The sequence below is a fragment of the Corvus moneduloides genome, chromosome 5, assembly GCF_009650955.1.
Source record: "Corvus moneduloides isolate bCorMon1 chromosome 5, bCorMon1.pri, whole genome shotgun sequence".
In the NCBI taxonomy this organism is placed as follows: domain Eukaryota; kingdom Metazoa; phylum Chordata; class Aves; order Passeriformes; family Corvidae; genus Corvus; species Corvus moneduloides.
Genome location: NC_045480.1, coordinates 58,190,465 through 58,213,378, shown reverse-complemented (window position 1 = coordinate 58,213,378; position 22,914 = coordinate 58,190,465). Strand labels below are relative to the sequence as shown.

The 22,914-nt window shown below is 45.4% G+C and overlaps 1 protein-coding gene across 2 annotated transcripts in view; it reads right to left on the bottom strand.

The window, feature by feature from the left end:
• Positions 1–3,414: 3,414 nt before the first annotated feature.
• The window catches only part of AFF1 (AF4/FMR2 family member 1), a 68,274-nt gene continuing 48,774 nt past the window's right edge, over positions 3,415–22,914 (bottom strand). Inside the window, exons 8-21 of one of the 2 annotated variants that reach the window (XM_032108827.1) lie at positions 22,130–22,184; positions 21,958–22,001; positions 20,382–20,538; positions 18,203–19,081; positions 16,446–16,543; positions 13,499–13,739; positions 12,619–12,710; positions 12,345–12,408; positions 11,406–11,542; positions 11,096–11,167; positions 10,380–10,473; positions 10,234–10,277; positions 9,232–9,476; positions 3,415–6,595 (exon numbers count right to left, since the gene is read on the bottom strand). In XM_032108827.1, coding sequence (XP_031964718.1) covers positions 6,474–6,595; positions 9,232–9,476; positions 10,234–10,277; positions 10,380–10,473; positions 11,096–11,167; positions 11,406–11,542; positions 12,345–12,408; positions 12,619–12,710; positions 13,499–13,739; positions 16,446–16,543; positions 18,203–19,081; positions 20,382–20,538; positions 21,958–22,001; positions 22,130–22,184 — 2,344 coding nt within the window. In that variant the 3' untranslated portion in view covers positions 3,415–6,473. The remainder of the gene's footprint in view (positions 6,596–9,231; positions 9,477–10,233; positions 10,278–10,379; positions 10,474–11,095; positions 11,168–11,405; positions 11,543–12,344; positions 12,409–12,618; positions 12,711–13,498; positions 13,740–16,445; positions 16,544–18,202; positions 19,082–20,381; positions 20,539–21,957; positions 22,002–22,129; positions 22,185–22,914) is intronic. The other variant, XM_032108828.1, reaches the window with a different exon arrangement.

The window sequence follows — 22,914 nt, the reverse complement described above, 5'->3', positions numbered from 1 at the left end:
TGACAGGAGAAGTCCTGGAGCAGGGCCTCTGCAACGAGAATTTCACATGTAAATTATTGGTTAATGGGATAAGAAAAACAAACTGACACTGGAATTCTGTAGCCAGAGAAACACCACAGCAGCTCAACTAATCTCTATGATTCACAGATTCTTTATCCTTCCTTCAAGTACAGCTGATTCCTGAAAGACTTCATGTGAGAAAAGGCTTCTGCACACCTAGTAATCCCCTCAAATGGTGAATGAATGTGGTATTAAATCATTTCAGACAGAGAGACACAATTAATCTAAAAAAAAATTAAAACAACACATCACTGATAAGGTACAAACCATCAATTCCAAGAATACCTAATTTCCTGAACAAATCAAGGACATGATTTGTTCACCTTGATGATGAAAATAAGTACCGGATGATTTTTTCATGAGAGCAGATTCCTGCAGCTCTGTTGCTCTGACTACCTGTCAGCTGAACAATCTTCCTTCACATTTGATTGCTACACTGTAACTCTACATCCTAAAATTTTCTCCGAAAAGAGGGAATCCCTTATTAAATTCCTGTTTTCAACCACAACAGTAACAGCATGTTTTGCTGCCTGCCCTCATCCAAGACACGAGAGCTACTGCCCAGCCTCCTTCCACCTAACCCAGTTCCCCAGCCTGAACTTCTATAGTCACTGGAAATAAAATTGGAGGTTTAATTTCACCTTTTTTTTTTTAGTTTTATTATAAAATTTTGTACTTCCTCAGCTTTAAACATACATTTTTGTTTTAAAGGATATAAGCTCTTGTGTCCTGTTTTCCCATGCTTACTGCTGGATTTATGAGGAGAATTAATTTGCCCTTGGAGCACTTAAAAAAAAAAAGATATTTAAAAAAAAAATCCACATTTATTTCTTTACCAATGTTCTTGCAAACTAGTTTGCCATTCTCCAGTTGCCACCAGTCATTGCACACTCATGGTGCATGGTCTGTCCCACTCAGTGCCAAGGAATCACTGGAGAGGAACAGGGATGCACCAGGACCATGTCTGAACTGTGCTGTGTCAGCCACCAAATTGCAGCATGGGATTTTCTATTTTCCAGGGCAAACCTTGCCCTTACACAAAATAACAGCAGGGGGAAGTAATGCCTCTGTCTGGAGTGAGTCTTCTCCTCCACTGGCTACAGAAAAACAATGAACTCTTTGCCTATAGCTTAATAATCATCACAGAGAACCCAACTGGCTGTTAAGAGACAGATTTAGTCTGCTAAAATAAATGGTGTGCCTGTGATCTGCAGATTTCTCCTCCCCTTTTACCTCAGCCAGACTGTTTAGTCTAATTTACTACCTGCACTCAGCTTAACTATTCCACTTAGCACTGAATATACTCAAAAGCTCATTTCTCCCAGCTGTGTGGCTTAAAAGAGATTTTGTGCGTTGATTTCAAGATATACACCCCTAATGCCCCCAAGTTCTGATCTGCCTGCATGGTATTTCATGACCTGGTCTGGAGCCCAGCTACTTTTTGCTCACAACCTCCCTGGTCCAAAAGATTCCAACTACTCCCAAGGCACTACATTGTCTAAGTAATGACTCCCTTATAATTGTTAAGCTGACAGTATTTTCTGATTCTTTCAAATGAAAATTTAAACAAAGACTTGAATTTACCACAGCTATAGTTTCCAAATGAAAAGGTACATCAGGCATCTGGGAAAAAAACCCCACATGCAACAAGTAAAAAACAGATGCATTTTATTACTTGGAAACTGGAAAAAAATCTGAACTATTTTTTCCATTTACAAGTATTTCTTCATATGCAACTGGCCAGCAGTAAAATCAAGATTTCACTAAATAATCTACAAGTTTTGCAAGTGCCTCTGACAGTGTAAAACATGGCCTTAATGTTACAACATGAAATTCTAGGCACAAAAAACCCTTTAACCTCAGCAAAACTGAGTAGGAGATGAGGAAAACCCAGTGGAAACTCTGGGAACCAAATACTGTGATAAAATACATCCCAAAGCAGCAGTGAGTGCACACTGCTCTTGTAACATGCACAAGCTTCAGGAACACAAAGTTTATGGAAACACATTCAGAAAGGTTGATGACAGCCCAGGAACAGTGTTGGTTTTTGTGACAGGGATTGCTGAAACTGCAATTAATGTAAGGAAAGCACAGGTTGCCAGGGGGCTATTTTAGTGTTTGGAGAGCAGCACAGGGCTGACAAAGTGCAATCGACTTTAACTCAGCTGTTTTGCCAAAAATGACATTTGTCTTTGAAAAGGATAAGCCAAGCCAAAGACAGAATGCAAGCTCATCTATAATCAATAAAAAATTTCAAAATAAATTAAACAGGGTTGCAAAATTAGGTTTGGGCAATAAAGACTTGATAATTAAAGAAACTACAACAAAGTATTACTGGAAAAATATTTTTGGCTGTGTTAGCCCAGGGCGGCCACTGCCCTGGGCAGAAAGCCAAGCAAGGGAGCCAACACTTGCTACAGCCCCACATCCTGCCTGGCTGGATGTCCTCCCTGCTGGCATATTCAGCACCATTCCCATCCCACCCCCAAAATTAACCCTCCCTGCTTTGCCCTGGCCCTGCACTGACCACAGTGCAAGAGTGCATTTCTATGCAGAGCACCTGTAACAGCAGCATTTCTAGTGGGTACTAAAGCAGGTATCAGTATCCTCTACAACTGACACAGTGCATGAGAAAACCACATCCATTATTAGCAAACATCCTGGGGGCAACGCCTGCTGCAGAGTAGACCTGAATCACACACACAAATTATATATCAATATTGCAGAGATGCCAAAACCATTCTTTCAAGGAACAGCTTGGAAAACAAAAAGTGGGAAAAGCCTCCAACAGGAAGTGCAAGTCCATGGCAAAGAGATCCCCTTGTAAACCAAGACATAGCTGCCACAGGGCATGAAATCCTGTGGGACTCCCTGAGGGAAATCCTTCTCACAGCCCTTCAGAAACCAATCCAAGCTCACAACACCTTTGTGGCAAACACAGAGCAGGACCCTTCAGCCACCACACTTCTGTGCCTTGCCTCCTGATTTTCTTATTTATCTTGTTGGACTGCCTGAACCCAACTTGTGGAATGTTCCTGTCAGGGAGCACTCAGAGCTGGGCTCTGCTGGCTGTCAGCAGCTGGCCCAGCACAGCCTTCCCTGGATCAGTTTTGGGAGGGTAGGAGGAACATGTCCCAAGTCATGGCACTCCTGCCACTCTGAGCATCTACATCTGCACCATTTTTGGGCATTAATGAAAGGGCAAGGGGCAACAAACAGGGCAGCAAAGGGAACAAGAGACTTCTTGTACAGAAATTCATACCTAAACCTCATTCAGAAGGGAAACACTAAGGCCATTCAGAGAAAAGCTATGCTAGAATTTCTCTCTGCAAGAAGCTGAGAACACAAGGACTCTTGAAACACCTCATAACAAACATTCATTTATTATTTCCCCCATATGAATCAACCATCTCAGAAATTCCATCACACGCAGGGCAGAAAAAAGTTATATACAAGAGGGACATACATCCCCAAAAAAAGATGTACAGATTTATCATGGGAACCAAGAGGGAGGGGAGAGGACAAAACCAAAAACAAGGACATTGCAGTCAGACTTTGACTTTCAGTTACAGAAGAGATCTCTATCTCCATGTAAGTGGGGTTTTCAACTATTAAATAAATGGCATCTTAAAAATAGAACATTTGACAATTTCAACACATGTATTATTATTTCTTTTAAATAAATATTGCATGGAAATGATGCTGCTTTGCCACCATAGCTGCCTCCTTTCCTTCTGGGATTAAACAATCACCCCTGGTTTTCCTTGGATTAATGGTTTGCTTCTTAATGGCAAACGTTATTTCCTCCACTGCTACGTTTTGATTTCTGTTTTTATTTCTTCTTAGTTTGTTTCTTTTAAAGACCTGAATAGGCCCAGGTGAAATCAATGAGCTTCTTCCCTAACCCTCTGCAGGCCTCTGACCTGGCTCAAGGTTGAAATATGATGGCTTTTTTAAGAATTTCCTATTATTTAAACAGTCTTCTCTGTGTCCTGAAACAAAACCTATGTTCCTGCTGTGGAGCCTGGGAGTGATGCTTCCACAGATTCCTTTCGAAGTGAGAGCCCTCAAAGGTCCCCCCACACACCTGTGACACAAACTGCCTGTGATTTCCTTTCCCCCAAAGCCCAGGGGAGTTTGTGCTGGGAATGGGAGCAGCCCTCGCGTGACCGCTTTCGCACAGCGGCGAGCACCTCTCCTGGCAGCAGGGAGGGACATGGATGTGCACAGAAGGAAAGTACCAGGACACCCCTGTCCCTGCTGCTCCTTATGCCTTCCCCTAACACTCTGCTATGGTTCCTGCAGGCTCCCACAGTGGTCTTCAGGTTCAATAAAGCTTTCATCTTTCCTCCTCCTCCTCAGCTGGTGATCCTAGAAATAGCTTTGTCTGAAGACAAAGTCCGAAGGTGGCATCGATCCACCAGTCTGGGATCGAGCTCCAAAGTGCACATCAGCCTCCAGGCTGGCTGCCCATCCACACACTTCCTGAGAACAAAACAGTTAATGCTGAGCCCTTCTTTGTCCCTGGCTTACTCCAAGCACTCACTGCTCCAGGGAGGAGGAGTGCAAGCGAAGCTTGATAGGTAAAATGGGGAGGGGGGACATGAATCTTCCTTCCATTTGTTAGGACAGCTCATCCCTGAAATGCTCTGAGGATTTTAACACAGTGAACATAAAAGGCCAGTCCCTTCAAGGTGCAGAAGGGCCCAGCCATGATCCCAGTGGTCCTGCACTGCCAGGGAAGGTGACAGGAGAGCACCCCTTTGCTTGGGACCAGCACATTCCTGCCACCTCCTCCCAGAGCCAGGAGGAGCCCAGGCTTCCCCATGGCAGGGACTGCTTCTACAGAAGCTATTTTTGGAAATGAAGACCTTTTGCTGGTATTTATTTACCGTCCATTTTCATGAGCCTGAAACCCATGAGCAGGTATTTTGCAAAGAGGGTACTGCTGCACGTCTGCAGACCTGTTCCTCCATCATGAAATTATGTGGAAAAGGGAGATTATTCTTCCTTGTAAACACCATTGTTTTGGGATACCGTCTTTCTCTTCACCAGTCCCATGGGTCTGTCTGAGAGGGCGAGGGATGTGAGAGGGGACCAGCGGGCTAAGGCACACTATTACATACGGGGATGGCAGGATGCTGCTGCTGTCACACAACAAGGAATCTTTGGGTAGAGAAGGGTGTCACCTCACTGAATGCACAAATGCCATGGGTGCTGCCTTCACTGATACTGTTACAAGGACAAAATGCTTGGAAACAGCTCGTTATTCCCTTTCTTGTTCCCTTGACAGGTTTTTAAGTCACTGGGCCCATCCTATAGTATGGCTGAGAGAACACATGAGTTGTCTCCCACATGAAGAAAACCCTACTTTGGTACAAATCCTGCTCTTAGATATTCACCAAGACCCTCAGTGGTTGCAGGCAGATATCCAAATGAAAAATTTATCTTATGTTCCACATTCAGCCACTTAATCCCTCCTTAATCAGAAGCAATTCCTTCCCATGGAAGCTCTCAGAACAATGTCCAAGCAATGACAATGAAGCAGTGCAGCTTTCCAGCCCCACCCACTGAAATGACAAAAATCAGCCCAACAAAGAATCCTCATGGTGACATCTCTCAGCAGAGAGGTGGGGCTGCTCCAAACACACCACGTTGTTTTGCCACCCCAACTGTGTTTGGCTTGCAAGGCTAAAGCTGAGGCAGCCCCTCAGTAACACAGCTGGAGTGCCTGGGGCATGGATGCGCTCGAGAGCATAGCAAGGAGGACCAAAGCAGCGATGATCTGAAAAGGAAACTTGCAGCACTGAAGGCAGTGGCTTCCTCAGTTCTGTCAGCTGGCTGACAAAAGTAGGAGGGTGAGGATGGAAAGCAGGCAGAGCAGATCCTTTTGCTGTTTTTCCTGTAACATAATGCCATTCGGCGCTTGATGAGGTTGCTACTTGCTCTTGAGGAACAAAGACACCAAAGATTGCATCTGTGCTTGCAAAAACAGCTCCTCTGACATGTTGTCTGGGCACACGACTGCTGCAGACTGTGGGATGTTGCATAACCACCTCTGGAGGCAGATTTCCTTCTTGTCAGCATCATGTGCAATTATTGTCCTGCTGGTTATTTGTAACAGAAATGTTTATAGACCATCAATACATTGGGCCATTCAGACAATTCATTGCACTTCGATCATTTTAAAGGAAGGTGCCATCCTCCGTCTCTTCTTTTTCAAGGTAGCAAAGTGCTACCCATGAAAAACACAGTTCAAGGGTTTTCCAGTGTAACCAGATAACTTCCAACTTTATTTAAAATATTTTCCCTTGCAGGTGCTTTGTACTGAACAATTAAAAAAAAATTAAACTGTTTCTGAGGCTTCGAAAGTGCAAAAAAACTTCAAGGTATTTAACCACCTGGAGAACCAGTTAAGGCATATTTGCTTCCAGTCTCAGCCACTGTAATCCCTGTCTGATGTAGTGTACCAGGTCTGTCAGGCTACTGGTCAGTGCCAGAGCACTCGTCGCTCTGCTGAGCTCAGCGAAAAACTCTGGAAAAAAAAAAAAAAGGGAGAGAAGGAGAAAACATTTGGTTGGTTTTATACACCAGGCACATCTGACAGACGAGGAGTGACAGCAGCAGCACACAGTCAGCTGGCCAGTCCTGTTAAACAGTGCAGACAGCTCAGTAGTGTCACAGGGCTGGGAAGGGTGGCAAGCACAGCAGGCAAGGCGGGCAACAGGAAAACATGTTTACACACACTGAGCCACTTCCTCATGTCCTGAGACTTTAGAGGACACAGAGACTCCATGGTAGGTGGGCAAAAGTTTGGATGTTCACACCACACAAGCTACTTCAAGCTTCCCCCAAATTCTAAACAGGCCAAATTTGAGTGTCTTCCAGAGCAGCACCCAGAAGCACACACAGCTGTGGCCCCTTTCCTTCATCCATCCTCAAACCTTGGAGACATCAGGATGTCTCTATTTGTGTAGCTTGCCAGGCTATACAGCTCTGATTTGGATTGCTTATAGTTGAGCATGTCTCACATTCTTCCCATCCCACCAACTCCAGACATCCCACTCCTCTTCCCACACAGGAGGTGGCTCCTGCAGCACGCCTGACCCTGCCATGAGGAGCTGGCAGGCTGCAAGCCCTGCTGTGCTGGCAACCATCTGTGCAGGTGACCATGAGCTGTGGGAAATTCTCACACCTATTCCTTTGCGCTCACCTTTCCAAGACATTCCTGCATGACCTGCCTCCCACTGACACAGGCCCAGTCCCTCACTCTTCAGCTCAACCATGTTGGCTAAACACCTTTCCAGAAACTGGTCATTCTCAACTCTTCTTTTTGATACACAAAGACTGAAGCTAGAGGTGGAAAATTTCTGCTTGGCTGTGCAAGGAGCTCTTCAGAAGCGGAGTACACACACTTCCTTTCCAATACTTGCCAATGCAGAAGCAGAGAATACATTCCCTCTGATTTTCCTGCTTTTGTTTACAAAATCCATGCCCTCCAAGGGGAATAGACAGAGTTCAAAGCCCCTGTCTGAGCAAACAGAAGACAACTTGATCTGTCAGCACAGCATCATGTGAAAGGAGAGGGACTCCATATCCATGCCTGCAGCCTCAGCTTGTCCTTGCTAGGGAAGATCAGAGGCTGGAAGACAGCCTGTTAAGAGTCTCGTGATCCACAGTGCTCCATGAATTACAGTGAGGAGCTGGGACCTGTTAGTGGGCCCTCCAGAAGGATCTTCAGCTCTGCACAAGTGACTTGGACAGCAGTTACAGCTCACTGCTTTCCAACAGCTTAGGACTTCCTGGTTTATAGGATCTTGATAGCTAAAGGCTACTGCTCTTTCTTCCTCTTCTTATGCCCTATGAATTGTATAAAAGAATCAAGGATGTGGCCTTTTTTATTCATTTTGCATTCTCACTCTCTGTACCTCTTCATACATTACACTGATTATCAGTAAGTTCCAGTTCTGAAATGCCTCCACCGTCCTGAACAGTGACAACACCACCAAGCCTACATGAGTATTTACTGGCCTCTGCACAGATCCACTCCTTAGAGAGTATTTAGTAGCCCACTCATGATCCCCCTACATCGGGACCAGTCACAGAGCACGTTTTGAATTTAGTCTTGACTGATGCAAGGCTGTGCTCAAGCTGCCCTCCCACACATCTTCCTCCATGACTCACTGCTTTGGCTTATTAGCAGCATCCACTGCTTCTATGTGACAGTCTTTTATCAGCCTTTTGAGGACAGAACAGAAAATACTACACATGAACTGCTGCTGCAAGCACAGATTTGCTCAGAGGACAGCCAACATCCAGTTATTTTATTCAGAGGTGACTTGGAAAGCCTTTTGATTTTCAACAACTGCCTCATTAGTGTGAGGATTTTTACAGCCTTCCAACAATTCAGCCAGGCACATTGTGCTTATTTTCCTTTGCAAGATTATTTCCCAACAGGTCATGGCAATGCATCTCTTTGCCCACAGTGGCTCACAAAACTTTGTGTTTTATGAAAAACGACACTGCTAAGGCCATGTGGGATGGCAGGTCACGGGCTGGACTGCACCCACCCTGTGGCTTTTGTGTATTCACCACAGGACAATACAACATTTTTAACAACAAAACTGTAAAATTAAAAAAAAAGTTGCAGCAATTCTAGGAATTGCTGCTGGCAAATACTGGGCACGTACCCAGCAAGGACTCAAATTCAAGTGCTGCTCAGCTTTCTCTGTTAGGCAGCTTCACCGTTTTCAAGACAAAATGACCTGGAAGTTTGACAGAAACTAAAACACAAGGCTATGGGCCAAAACGATGTTTTTAAACAAAGTGAATCAACTCAGAAAAGCTCAGTGCCTCAAAGGGAAAGACAGAAAAACCCCAACCCCCTTACGCTTCTTGTGTTACCTTGAAGCGAGCTGGCTGGTTTCCTGCACTCGACACCCTCATCCCGTAGCTCTTAGACATTTGAGGATGCCAAGACAACCTTTTAATGGGAACACTCATCAATATATCACCATCAAGTATCTCTGCCAATATGCCCTGGCTGAGACATTCCACATATTTCAAGCTTTGATCTTTAGGTATGGTGCTTGCTGCACTGACTGTTAGGATTGAAGTAAGAACACACATAACCATGACACAAGACAGAAAAGACAAAGGGCAAAAACTTACCTTTATTCTTTCTGGCCAGTGCATCAGCCTTTTCCCAAATTTCATATGCATGAAGGATATAGGAGGTGATGTTGACATAGGAGGAGGTGACACTGGAGATATGACAGGAGACAGTGACAGTAGAGCCAGTGCTGTTGCCAATGCCATTGTGGCCAATGCTGCTGCTATCATTTGATCCCGGCTGAGAACTCACAGATCCAGCAGGAGAGGGTATTGGAGAGAGAGGAGAAGGCAAGCCTGTGCTTCTGCAGCAGAAAAGAAACACCACATTCAACTTCAGAGCTAAACATCTTTCCACAAGGCTGCCCCATGCAAGGAGCTATCCAGTGTCACCCAGGCCTGCAGCATGGAGTGGAATGCTGAAAAGTGAGATGTGTTCAGCTACAGCACAAACAATTGTACTTAGAGGGCAAGGCCAAGTTTTTGGAAGTGATTTAGAAGGACTCTGCTCAACAAGAGAAAATGTGGGGACCAGACATCAGAAAGGGCCACCCATCTATCTTCCAAAATCTACACCTACTTGTGAAAGTCTTCACCAGATTACCCAAGTGTTTTCCCTAATGCTTTCCAATTCAGACACACTGAAGCTCCCCTCCTATGGAGGCTGGAGCTTCTGGCAGCTACTCAGAGCAGCCAGGTCAGCCTACACACACTTATTTATAGACCCAGGGCAGCTAAATGTGGTCAGCCGGCCACCTTCCAGACACTGCCTGGCTCATCACACCCCCACCACTTCAACCAATCTAATTTTAGTCACTGGTATTACAGGGCTTCCACCACTGCTCTCAAGAGACCATTTACTTCCCAATGAACTAGCCTGTGCAAGGTGGCCAAACAATGTAACTGGAATCAGTACCACCATCAAAGTCCAAACAACCTTCTCCCAGCCATAGAATTTGAAAGACAGCCTGATAGCTGTCTGCCACATGAAATGACCACAGAAAAGCTCTTACTCATTGTCATTGAAACACAGACACGTGACAACAAATTTTTCAATCTTACCTTGCAACACCTGGAGAAGGTGCTTGTATTACTCTGAAATTACTCTGCAGCAAGGAATAAAAGTGTAGTTAGTTTTGGCCTGTTCAGCTGACATCAGTAACTACCACAGCCATCCAGCTGGCAGCTTAGCAATACCTGTGCCCTACCTTGAAGTGGTCATTCAGGAGTCTGGAATACCTCATTGCAGTGTCTTTTTTGTACCCAAACATTGCCATGTGCAGAATGGACTGGCAGCGCATGCTGTGAACAGAAACACACCCGAGGGTCAGTGTTTGTGCCCAGCCCCCATCAGCCTTGTGGGATGGAGGCAGGCACACCTCAGCTCTACTGGAAAGTCAAGAAAGCTCAAAATTCTCCTTCTTCTGATCATGATAAAAAAAGACTTTGTGAAAAACATCACAAGGGAAAGAAACAAACAAGGAAGGGCCTTCTCTGGTTTTTCATACAAACAGGTGCCCAGGCTCGCAGAGGTGCCAAAGGCTGAGTAAGCCCCCATCCAGAAGTGCCTCATCCATGTTCAGCTACAGCTTCAGTTACACAGCTCAAACATAGGCAGCCAAATCACATTCTTTCACCTTAGGTGAAAGCCCTTATGTGGTTCTCAAGTTACCAGCAGATCAAATTTTAAAGCCTGTGCTTTCTACATGTGGTCCTTTACTGATCTCCCAGCTCACTTCAGAGACGTTTCAATTCATTCTGGTTTTTATATTGTGTTTTTTCCTGTTCCTTCATATTGGGTTTTTTTTTCTTTGCATAACTCTAACTCCCATTTAACTCATTCCTTCACCCCTGGAAGTAATGGATCTTTCCCTCTATCAAGTTTCAAAGCAGAACATGAAGGAACAGAAACACAATTACTCACCGTAACACAGCAAAGATTTTTCCATGTGAAGAGACTGAGGAGTCTGCAAATGGTTTCAGTGTCATAATGAATCTAAGGAGACAAAATAAACAGGACCTTGTCAGCCACCAGAGCGCTCTGAAGCTCCACAGACCGTGAAAAAACAGCACATGCAATAATCTCAAAAAACAGCTGGAAAGTCAGGAAACCTGCCCCGAGTACCCAGTCCTGGCATCCAGAACTTTGTAAGATCTTGAGCAGAGGACTGTGTGCCAAAATGCCCTCCCCTCCAAATGTGCTGCCAAACTGTCACCCTCTGAAAGCCACTTACTTGATGAGAACTATGGTGTCACTGAGTATGCTGTAAGCTGATTTTGGTTCCAGCACGTCTGATTCCAAGGCAATTCCATATTCGATGAATAAAAGGGCAGCCTCCAGGTACTGCAAGGCCTTTCCAGTCTTGTCAGTCTATTGGGGAAAAAATTCTCATTTTTCAACTAGGACCAAACACACTTCTCTCAAGTGTACTTGAGCTCTCTTTTCTTCCTAGCTAGGCAGGATTTGAAGAAAGAAAGAGATTCCAGTCTGGCCTCTGGTGACAACTAAAAGGTTCTCAGCAGAACCCTTAATGTGATCCCAGTCATCAGCTCTGTATGCTCCATTTGTCTCTCTTCCTCTTGCTCAATGGTTTCCTTGAGTAATTTATTATCTTCACTTTTGTTAGATACTGTTGTCTGGTCTTGGAGGCTTGCCTTCTGCGAGGCACAGGGAACTTTCCCACTGCAGTATTCACTTCATTTTCACAGGTAAACAGAAAGTAGCAAATGGACATTATCTGACTGAGCCAAAATTAGCAAAGCAATATGTTCACTCCTGCACACTGTTAAACTGTGCAGAGCAGAGAAAAATCAGACTGTCAGGGTCACTTCCAAGTCTTGGCCACCAGCAACTCAATAGCTGCCAGGATCCCGACTTTTCAAAATATCTTAAAACTAACTGTTCCATCTGTTTTCCAAGGACTCTTTTATAGCTCTGCAAAGCTAACCCCAGACAATGCCAGTTCTGAATCCCATTGTCTAGATGTGTTTGCATCAAAGAAGAACATCTGAACACCTGCCAAATAAAGACAGCCTCCCAACACATGACTGAACATACTCCATGTATGGAGTAAGGAAGTCATGGTAGCCAGTGAACCTCATTCCCACACACACAGGTACCAGGGCTGAGTGCAGGAGCTGGTCAACATTCCCAGCACAAGGTCAAGGCTTACCATTGCATCAGCTTTGTGCTTTAGCCTCTGGGCCTGTTCAATGTAGTATTCCTTTGAATGCTGCCTGAATTGGGGACAGAGAGGAAAAACAGTTGAAAGAGAAACAGGGTAGGGTACAAGGCAGGTCTCACACATCTCAGGAAAAAGCAGAAACCAGGGTGGTTTCAGGGCCAGCGTTGCCTCATGCCTTCAGGGGTTTTACCCATTTCTATGATCATCTTTTCAGATCCAGCCTTCAGAAAGTACAGATGAGGGGTGTCAAACAAAAACTTACTTTTCAAACTTGAGCAGAGGTCTCCTTGGCTTAGAGGTACCATTTGGCAAAGAAGGCACTGGGAAAGGCTTTGTGACCTCATCTGCAGATCCCTGAAAAAACAAAGAGATAAAGCTGGTTAGAGAGATATGCCTAAAATAATTCCAAAGCCCAGCTTTCCTAAATTTCAAGTGAAAATGTTTATTTGTCCCAAGCATAGTCTATTTTCCAGGCTCTCTTCCTCAGCAATCCCTGCTTGCTTCTCACCTGACTGTTTGTAATGCTTAACACCATTCAAACTTTTCCCAAGCACAGAGAAATTCGGCAGCAGGTTTCCTTACCCAATGACTAAGAGAGCAGTGAGGCTGCAAGCAGCACCGTTTTCATGTCCCCTAGCCAAGGCAGAATGGTAAGATCCATTCACACTTATTTCCACCTTAACCACACAACAATTGCTGGTTCCCCAATACTAACAACACTGTCAGGAAAAAGCAAGCAGTTAGAAGCCAGCTAATACAGTGTGCACAGTCTGGCTTAACACACACAGAGCAACATCCCAGACCACACCAGCCATGTAATCGAATTTTGTAACCCAGAAATGCAAAGAACCAGTTGGCAAGGATCATGAACCATTTTGTAAATAAGCTATAAAGGCTTATATCTGGGTTGTAGCCAATACCACAGGTTGCTTGTTTCTTATTTTAAGCAATCCCCTCTTTCTTTTTATAAGCACACCTATTTTTACACCAGTATTGTATTTGCAGTAGCCTACAATCCAAAATGGTGATCAGCATAAACATGATTCTCATGCCTTTGGTGTTTACAGAGTATGTTTCTAAAGAGAATCACATAGCACCCATGGGTTGGGGGAACCATCCCACCAGTTATCCTGGATACCTACTTTGATGTCCTTTGACAGTTCCATATGATTTCCCTCCACTTTCCTGTGTTTGGCGAACAAAGGATCCTTGTGGTTGCTCTTGTTCCTGGCAGGGTTATCCATGGCAGGCAGCTCATCAGTCTCATTTCTGGGTCTCTTTTGGGTCATCTTGGCTGACTTTGGTGCAGGCTGTGCAGTAGACACGGCCGGCAGTGGTGGGAGCACATCTTTCTTCTGGGTTCCAGAGGAAGCTTTTGATGCTCTGGAGATGGGAAGCAGATTCATGAATACGGTGTACATACAACGTAGAGATTTTTTACAAACTTAGTTACACCACGTACCAATTCTGTTTAAACTCCCCTGGAAGTGTGAGATGGCTTGTTAATACAAAGAATTCAACAAAAGCGAAACAAAACTTCAGGGGCTTCATTGCGCTTCAGGCAGCAAACCTTCACCTACCATCAACATACAAACAAGCTGTTTTTCAAGTTATATTATTATATTCCTATAAGTCTCAAAACTTGTCCTCGGAGCAAACACTTGCAACCAGAACATCAGGACACTGCAAAAAAAGCACACCTCCAATACAGCCCCTTTTCACTCCGAGAGGGCGTAGCAGTGGGGAACAAAGACACGCGGACCTCCTTGTAGCTCCGAAGAAGCTCGTTCATCCTAACGAGCCCAGCCTTTTTATGCTCTCAACTCAACCGAACTCAAGGGAGCCTTAACCGAAACAAGCACCCATTGGCTGGCCGCCACCGCGGTGTCGTTGTTCACACGTCCCTTCATCCAATCACTCTCTGCTCACGTGGTGTCCACACGTCTCCCCAGCCAATCACTGCCTCACACACGAGGCGACTCTCAACCGACTCTCCGGCCATCCAAGCCACAGCTGAGCCCTTCCCAGAGTGCTTTTTGGTGAACAGAATATAAAAAATTTAACAACTCTAACAAAGGTATTCTTATTTCCCACATCTCCCCCTTTTTCGTTTAATCAATAAAAACACACTGAGAAAAACCTGAACAGGTCCTGAAACATTTTCAAATGTAATATGACGAAGGAAGAGGGGGAGTACCCAGTAACAACCTTTCAAAACCACCAACATACGCCTGTGGCATGAACGATATGCACATGGTATCGGTACGTGTAGCATGCTCTGTCCATCTTGGGGGTAAGGCATTAGTAGTGCCTTCACCCTTCAGGACGGCGCAACAAATGGCCACACACACCGCGAAGGAACCCATTTCACATGGTGATCTGTGGAGACAAGCATAAGCCCTGCCCCATGTTAGTAGTAGGTCTAAGGGTCCTTTCCACTGCCCTGCAAACAGGTCCTTTACCATTACCAGAGGTCTGGGACGAGTCTTCATATTGAAAGAATATTGTCTTTGACATGCTGTTTGGCCAACCTCATCTCGATTTAATCTGTCACGTGGGCAGCCCACGAGGGAGGTAATTCAGTGACTGAAATCCCTGGGACGAATCACCCAACAAGGCAAATGAACTGCAGCACTGCCTGCCTCTTCCCCTTTTGGTAGATGGTATTTTCTGTGGTCAGAGATACTCACCCTGACACTTGATCCTGTATGTACTTTGACAGAATTAAACTGAGCTCTTCCTTTAAGACTTCCCAGATGAACTAGACAACACTTACAAAGTTGAGAGAGACTTAAAATGCTGTGATCTTAAATGGCAGAGATCATCACATTGAATAATACTAGATTTCTGATCATTTGAAGTTAGGATGACCAGGGAACTCTGGCAGCTCTAAACAGCACCAAATAGTTCTAAACTTTGTTTTATCACTTCTCTTTTACATATTTTTAATCAGTTTCTCAAAGTTTGCAAGAAAACACTGAGCAGAGAATCCCAGCTCAGGGACTGCAACATCAGAAGAGAAGGAAATGAAGTTTAACCCAGTGAGAAGACTGAGGTGTGATGGTGCACATCCTGCCTCATTCTGTTGTACATGGGACAGTCCTCTCCCCTCTTTTACCACACACTTTTCTCATGGTTTGGCCCCTACTCACATCACACACATGCTCCCAAGCTTCTCCACCTTGGCACAGCTGATGCTCCACAGAGCACAGAACCATCACCTGACCTGCCCCAATGCACCCTCTCCCCAAAAATGCATCCTATCCTTCACATTCCAAAAGCCAGACCATGACTAAAACAGGTGTTCATTTTCACTGAGAAAAAGGGAGGAATAAACCCCAGCATTAAAGCTCTTCCATTACTACCACAGCTCAAATATCACTTCACCCAACTAAATGTTAGTCCCAATGCCTCAGTGCTTCCGGAGTGCATCAGTGTTTTCTCTTCAGAAAAGCAGTTTACTCCTATTGTCAGGACACAAACCTCAACACTGCATAGCAATCCAAGCCAACACCTCAAATCCAAGCCACAAGCCAGCAGGAATTGAATGCAGTAGCCCATGACTGAGGCATGAGTCTCTCCTCTTGGGAACAGTGCCCAATTGGAAACATGCTCTTGGAAGCACTCACTCTAGCAAAGGCCTAGCCAGAATGCTGGCAGTGCTCTGGTATGCAAATTACAGGGGAAGCTGCAGCAGATCCACCAGAAGCACTGCAAATGCTGTGCTGGGAAAAAGGAGGAACTCCTGGCCATGAAGGCCACCTGTAATTCTAGACAGTCAGGACTCAAAAGGCATGGTAGTTGTGTGTCCATTGGGTCACTTAGGAAAACAAGGGAAAGACAACAGGATTATTTTAGTGGAGAAAGGAAATGCTCCCTACCCTTACCCACCCACATCTACAGAACTGTTTTCTGGACTGGTTACTTCCAGGATGTTAAGGCAAATCTGTAGATTAGGTTTCAGAAGGCACATTATTTTAGAAGCAAACCCATGAGTGTAAGGACAGGAAATACAGTTCCTTGATCTAAGCTGTTTAGGAAAAACTTGCATTTATACATCCTTCTGCTATTCCACCACTGTATACTCACTTCAATTTGCTGGAGTCTTTGCTAGCTGAAGACCGCAATGATTTTGTTTCTTTTTCTGATTTCATTTTCTTCCGATCAGTCTCCTCCTTCTCTTCCCTCTAATAGGAAGGAAAAAAAAAGGAAAAATAAAATTACTTAGGTTTTCAAAGTTCACATAAAATACAGACCAACATGGCTACGTTTGATTGATTCTGGTTAAAAAAAGAAGAAAAAATACCTTATTGGAACCAACAAATTGCAAATCCACAGCACAGAAGATACAGATTGCAAGCTCATTGACAAGTAACCTAAAATGACATTTTATCTAATTTTGCTTGGATAGATTAATTGCTCTGTAGTGGCAGGGATGGAACCTATTGCTGCTAACAGTAATCAAAAGCAAGGCACTTGCGTGTCACTTGGATCAAGCAGATACTCCAGATGTGCAGGGGGTTTGGTTTTTATTACGAAAATGCTGATACAGGTGAAATTTTTAAGTGCTGGTAATCTAGGGACCCCAGAATTGGATGCAGTGCTCCAGGTGAGGTCTCACCAGAGCAGAGCAGAGGGGCAGAATCCCCTCCCTCAGCCTCCTGACCACACATTTTTGGATGCAGCCCAGGACACGTTTGGCTTTCTGGGCCGCAAGCACACACCTCTGGGTCATGTCCAGGCTCTCATCCAATGGAATCTCCAGGTCCTTCTCCGCTGGAATGCTCTCAGTGAGTTCTCCCAGTCTGTACTCATGTCTGGGACACAGCCAGCTTTGTGTCACTCACTGGGCTGTGCTGCGACACAAAGCCTGCCTCTGGCAGGGTGCTCAGGACAAGACTCCAGCACTGAGATCACATCCTTATGCTGTTTTTCAGGTTCGACACTGCCACAAAAGGCATCTGACAGCTGTACCTGACCCAGCTGGCTGCTGTGAGGCCTGAGCCTCCAAGGGTACTAATGCACTGACAGAACTGACAGTGAGGCTCTAAGGGGGGTTTCTCTGCAGTCAGGCACACTGGGATTGCAAGGGAAGACATGTCCAACATCAAATAACTCCTCTCCTGTGTCTCCTAGACAACAGGAGAGATGTGCCAGATCGACTGCCTGCTTCCCTTTCTCCCACTGCTCTGCAAGAGCAGAAACTTCCGGGGGTCTCTCAAGTTTCTTTACTATTTCCCTGCTCTTCTCAATTCTCCCTCACAATTACAAGAAACTCATTAAATGGCAAAACTAAATGAAACCCAAACCAAGGTTATTCACCCACCCATGCTGAGCCACCTGCTCTGTGAGGAGGAGCAAAAGCAGAGTCAGGGACTGAAATATCCAGAGGGAATACCTATTCACCACAAGGCCTGCAGACAACTCTTTGTGCAGCTGACCCAGCTGGCTGGAGGTATATTCATAGTCGAGTCAGCTTTCCAAAAAACACTTGTGAGCAATGATCACCTCAGTTAAATAAAGGACTTTCTTGTAATTCAAGGGAAAGTGACTGTTACAACTGGTTTTGTTGTCTGACAAAACTAGGATTTCAAGGAAACAGAGCAAAAATATATTCTGAAACACCAAAGCACGTTAGATAGCTTCCAGGGCTTTTTGTTTGCTCAGGAGGGGATTTGTGACCAACAAGAAACATCCGCAGACAGTCTTGCTTCACATGCCCCTTGATAACAGCTTTATAGAAGGATAATGGCTCTACTCCCAACCTATGAAGTGGAAACTCCACATGGGATTTTCAAACACCACATTGGTCCTTGTACAAACCCACCTCCCACTCCACCTCTCACCTTCTTCTTTCCAAGGGACTCTTCAGGAGTGTCCGTGGCTTTCCTCTTCAAATTCTGCTTCCTCCCACCAGAAAGGTCCTTGGTCTCTGCTTTCCTCTGGTGTCCATCTTTCCTGGGGGGCTGAGGGACTTTCTCCAGGTGACAGAGATCTATTTTCACCACAAGGCGCTCACGGGTTGGGGGGTCCCTCACTGGTGAGAGCAACTTCTCCCCAAGAGGCAAGGGTAGTTTCTCCTTGTGCAAATCCTGAGGCCTGTGGCTGCTGGTCCTGATGGGGGTTGTGCCCTGGCCCTGAGGAAGGGGACTGAGAGCATCACGTGCCTGGGCATCTCCCATGAGCTTGGGGTCCAAGAAGGGTTTGGTGTTGGCCTGGTGGGAGCCCTTGTCCTTTTTTTTCTCAGAGGGCTCTTGAAGTCCTGGCTTCAGGTCTTTTCTGTCAGTGGATTTTGTCTTCAGTGTTTTTTTGACCTTCAGCTTGTCCCTAGAAGACTGGTCTGCAGCCTCCAGAGGACCAGGCTCACTCTCCACCTTCAGGCCTCTCTTGGATCCCTCATGCACCAGGGGCTTGCTGGGCCTTTTGACCCCCACAGTCTGCCTGGGCAAGGGCTCCTCAGCATGCGCAGGAGGCTTCTGGCAGCTGCGTTTGGTCGGAAGAGGAGCCTCCTGAGGAGCCCTGGCCACTTGGCTCTTGTGAGGAGGCTCCCTCAGCTCAGCATGCTGCTGGGAGGAATTGCTGCTGATGCCCCACTCCTGCTTCTTGCCCTCCTCACGTCCATCCCCACAGGCAATTTCACTGAGGCTCTCTGTTGGCACTGCTGGTGGATTCACCTTGGTCAGCCAGTTGTCAAGCTGCCACTTATTAGAAGTTGGTGGCTCAGGCTGCAGACAAGAAGAGAAAGGGAGGATTCAAAACTGATGCCTTTATGGGCTATTTCCACCCTAGCACAGCTCACCAGAGACCAGGGACTCTTGCCTAGAGGTCTCAAAGTGTGTGCTTTTGCATGTGAAGAACTGACTATAAACAAACAGGCCACGTGCACTAACTTGCTCCAGAGCATCATAGACGAACATCTGGCTGAATAAAAAAAAGGATAAAAAGGTCAATGGCAAGTAGCTAGGACTTCATTGGTATTTTCAGGACAAAACAGACAGAATTTGGTAAAAGAGGAGAGTATAACATCTTCCTTCAAGGACACCATACTGCAGTGGGCAAAGTCTGTAACTGAACTGCTGGAGGGCAAAGAGTATTAGAGTCAGATGCAAAGACAGGCTGTCTCAAAGCTTGTTTTTGGCGTCTCCCTGTTCATGCACTTCTAAGGTGAAAATAAAGAAAGCTAGAGCTGAGGCAGGGGAGGAAAAATAAATGAAAGGGCTTTGTAAAAGTACCTCAAAACTGCCAGTAGATTGTTTTACATCAGCTGTGGTCTGCAGATACAGCCATGCACTTCCCACTGGCTTGAGAACGTTTTGCAAGCTGGAGGAACTGTTTGAAAGCATGGGACATGAGTACTTCTGCAGAAGATTTTTTTTAAAATGCATGGTCTCAATTATGAAAGTTTAAGGCACCAAGTTCTGTTTGTCTGTTTTCCCAGTAAAAGCCTCAGAAATGCCACTGCAGCAGTATCCAAGCCAAATTCAACAGCAGCAGGACTAAGCATATTCCAGCCCTTCTTGCAGTTCTGATCTCTTCAGCTGCGACCTGGAAGAAGCTGAATCTGTCACTCGGGCACAGGAGCTGCAGGGAGGCAGCAGCTCCTCTTAAATTATCAGGAAACTGGTCTCACCCTGCCACCACTGCCCACAAAGGCACCCAGAAATCCTGCATGGGCAGAGGTGGGCCCCACACAGCCCAGCCCAGCCATGCTTCCCATCTGTGCCTTGCTTGTATCTCCACAGTGAAGGCATTGATTCCTCCAGGAGAGCTAGACAACTATGCCAAAGGACACAGGGGAGCACCCCCAGGTTGGGCATCTGAAAGTCTAATTATGTTGTTACTAAGGGTAACTAAGGCTGACAAACTCTAGAAGGGAAGCAAAGGGCAAGAAAAGTCGAGTGATGCAGCAAAGATGTCAAAGGGACACCTGAACAATGACAATGTTTCAGGTCTCCTGCCCTGACTGCATCGAGAGTGTGAGGCAAGGGGCTGTGTAAGCAGCCTCTGCCTTTTATTTGCATTCACCTCAGGTGCTGGTGCTCTTGGAGGGTCGTTCACTTCATTGTCACTCGAGTGGCTCTCTGTCTCCGAGTCTGAGGAGCTGTCTGAGTCACTGGTGCTCCCTGACTCCGAGCTGCTGGAATGTGCTGATGCCACACTCTTGGGCTGGGACTGTAAGGAACTGCAAGGCCACCACGAGATAAAATTAGAAAGCAGCATGGCTGAAGGTTACTTACTTATTTTATTGACATGGCAGTATTCAAAAATAAAACTGAAACCCCGTGTTTTGGCACTGAGATGAGAGGGGAGCAGGCCAGAGATATACATTGGCATACTCAACACATAAAGCACCAGAATATAAAATTGCTGGAAATAATAAACCTTCAACTCCAACCCAGTCAAATATGTAAGCAGGATGGCACTGCCACAATGTGAAACTGCATTTAGCCAATCAAAGTTTAAAAAGCACCAAAACTGCCCAGTGCTTTTCTGAAAACCCCAACCCTCAAAATGAAAAACTTGAAATAAAGGTGAACAAGACAGGAACATATATTTCAGGATGGTTTCTGTTTTTCCTGTTCTGCCCATTAAGTTTTCACTTCATCTGTATTATTTGGTCATGCTGCTGTAACCACTTCATTAATAGCCACATGAGGCAGCAGCATTTCTTGCAACACCCTCCTCTAACCAAAAGTGTTTTGCTCCACACTGACAGTGGAGTGGATGGAATTGAGGGAGAGCTGTCACTTTTACGCACAGTGGTTTTTTTGTTTTGAAATGGGCTTACAAAATTAAAATGTAGATATTTTATTTTTTCTGCTTTGGTTTCCCACATCAGTATCAACACATTTGTACGAGTTGGAGGCAAGCTCCTTGCTGATACAAGACTGATATCATGAGAACACTCCTATTTTAAGAGTTTGCAGAGACACAGATCATGCCAAGCATTGGTGTGCTCCTCTGCAAGTCTGACTTTGCAGACCACTACCTTGTGCTTGAAGAATATATATATCAAGCCAAAAAAATCTATGTCAGCGCTCTCCTATAGGAAAAATTGTGAGCTTTTCCGCCTTCCTTCCTCAAATGCTGGCATGTGGCTGTTCAGTCTACCTTGACTATTGCTTCTGACTAACAATACATGGCAGGAACTGCTTACAGTCAGCTTCCTTATCAAGAAGAGCTGAAACAGCTTCAAGGAGCCTTCCTAACCCTTTCCTGTTCTTTACCCACTTGGCTGTTTTGGGCTTCCTTCTGAGCTAAAACTGGACTCACATCTCACCCATTGCCACTACAGCTGAAAATCCCATTAGCTGCAGTGTGATCTACAGACACACTGGTGGAGGGGAGGAGGAGAAGAGATGGGAGCAGTTGAGGAAATACAATTCTGGTTCATAGGCAAAATCCAGCATGCCTGGATTATTCATTTCTAATTGGAGCTTTCTGTAAAACCCCACACAACTAAAGCTGACTTTCAACAGCAGCCAGAAACCAAAGTCTGTAGCTACAGGAGAAACCAGGAACCCTTACCCTCCTACCCCACACATAAAAAACAGTTTTGTTTTACTCCTTATGTGGTCTAGTGAGTAGTTTGGGAACAAACCTGTACCTTGGAGCAGCAAGTGAAGAAGGTGACTTTTCAACAACCTGTTTTGTTCACAAAAACAAAGAGGAGAGGGGGAGGAAAGGTTAGCTCAGAACTCAGAACAATGCAACAAGTGGTGATGTTTAAAGGGAAGTCTGTGTGCCTATTGTATAAAACAGCTAAAACCGACTTGGTCGTCACCACTCTCTTCACTATCACTGAGTTGCAGGTCGTCCTGGAGCATTCTGAAAGACAACCAGAAGATAAATATCAGCCAAGGCAGACACATTTTGAAGCAGCAGGCACTGAAAAAGATTTGGTTTGTGCTTGCCAAAACAAACCAACCTCCCCCATCCTTTCTGAACATTTGGCATGCTCAATCTACTAAACCCTGTCATTACCTGAAATGAATGGTTAAAATGTTTTGCTTTTTTTTTTTTTACCTCTGCTTTCCAACTGACCTTGGGATATTTTGCAATGGAGGTCTGTAGCAATGGCTGCCATTTACAGACAACAAAGACCAAGTTCTGTGTGGGGAATGCTCCTCAGAAAGGCTACCTAGCACACTGGCACAGGGTGGAAGAAGTCTGATCCTGGTACAGTAAGAACTCTCATGCTATGAGCCTGCACTGGCTCCTCAAGGGACAGAAAGCAACAGGAGCACCAGGAGCTGTGCATGTCCACACACTCTGCTCTCAGGGGCTGCGAATATTTCTTCTGTCCCAAGGACTCTCATTTTGCTGCTCTAGTCTCCTGTCACACATAGGTAAGTCAATGCCCATCTCCCATCTCTTCCCCTCACAATGAACTCCATGCTCCTGCACATCTCAGCAGTAATGTTGAGCAGCTCAGGTACTCAGAGCAGTTTACAAGTGGGGAGGCACAAGCTCTGTTTCACTATTGCTAGAGAAGAGAGCAGGCTGCCCACAAATATTTCCAAAAGCATCATTTAGTCCTCTGCCTCCAGGTGGTAAC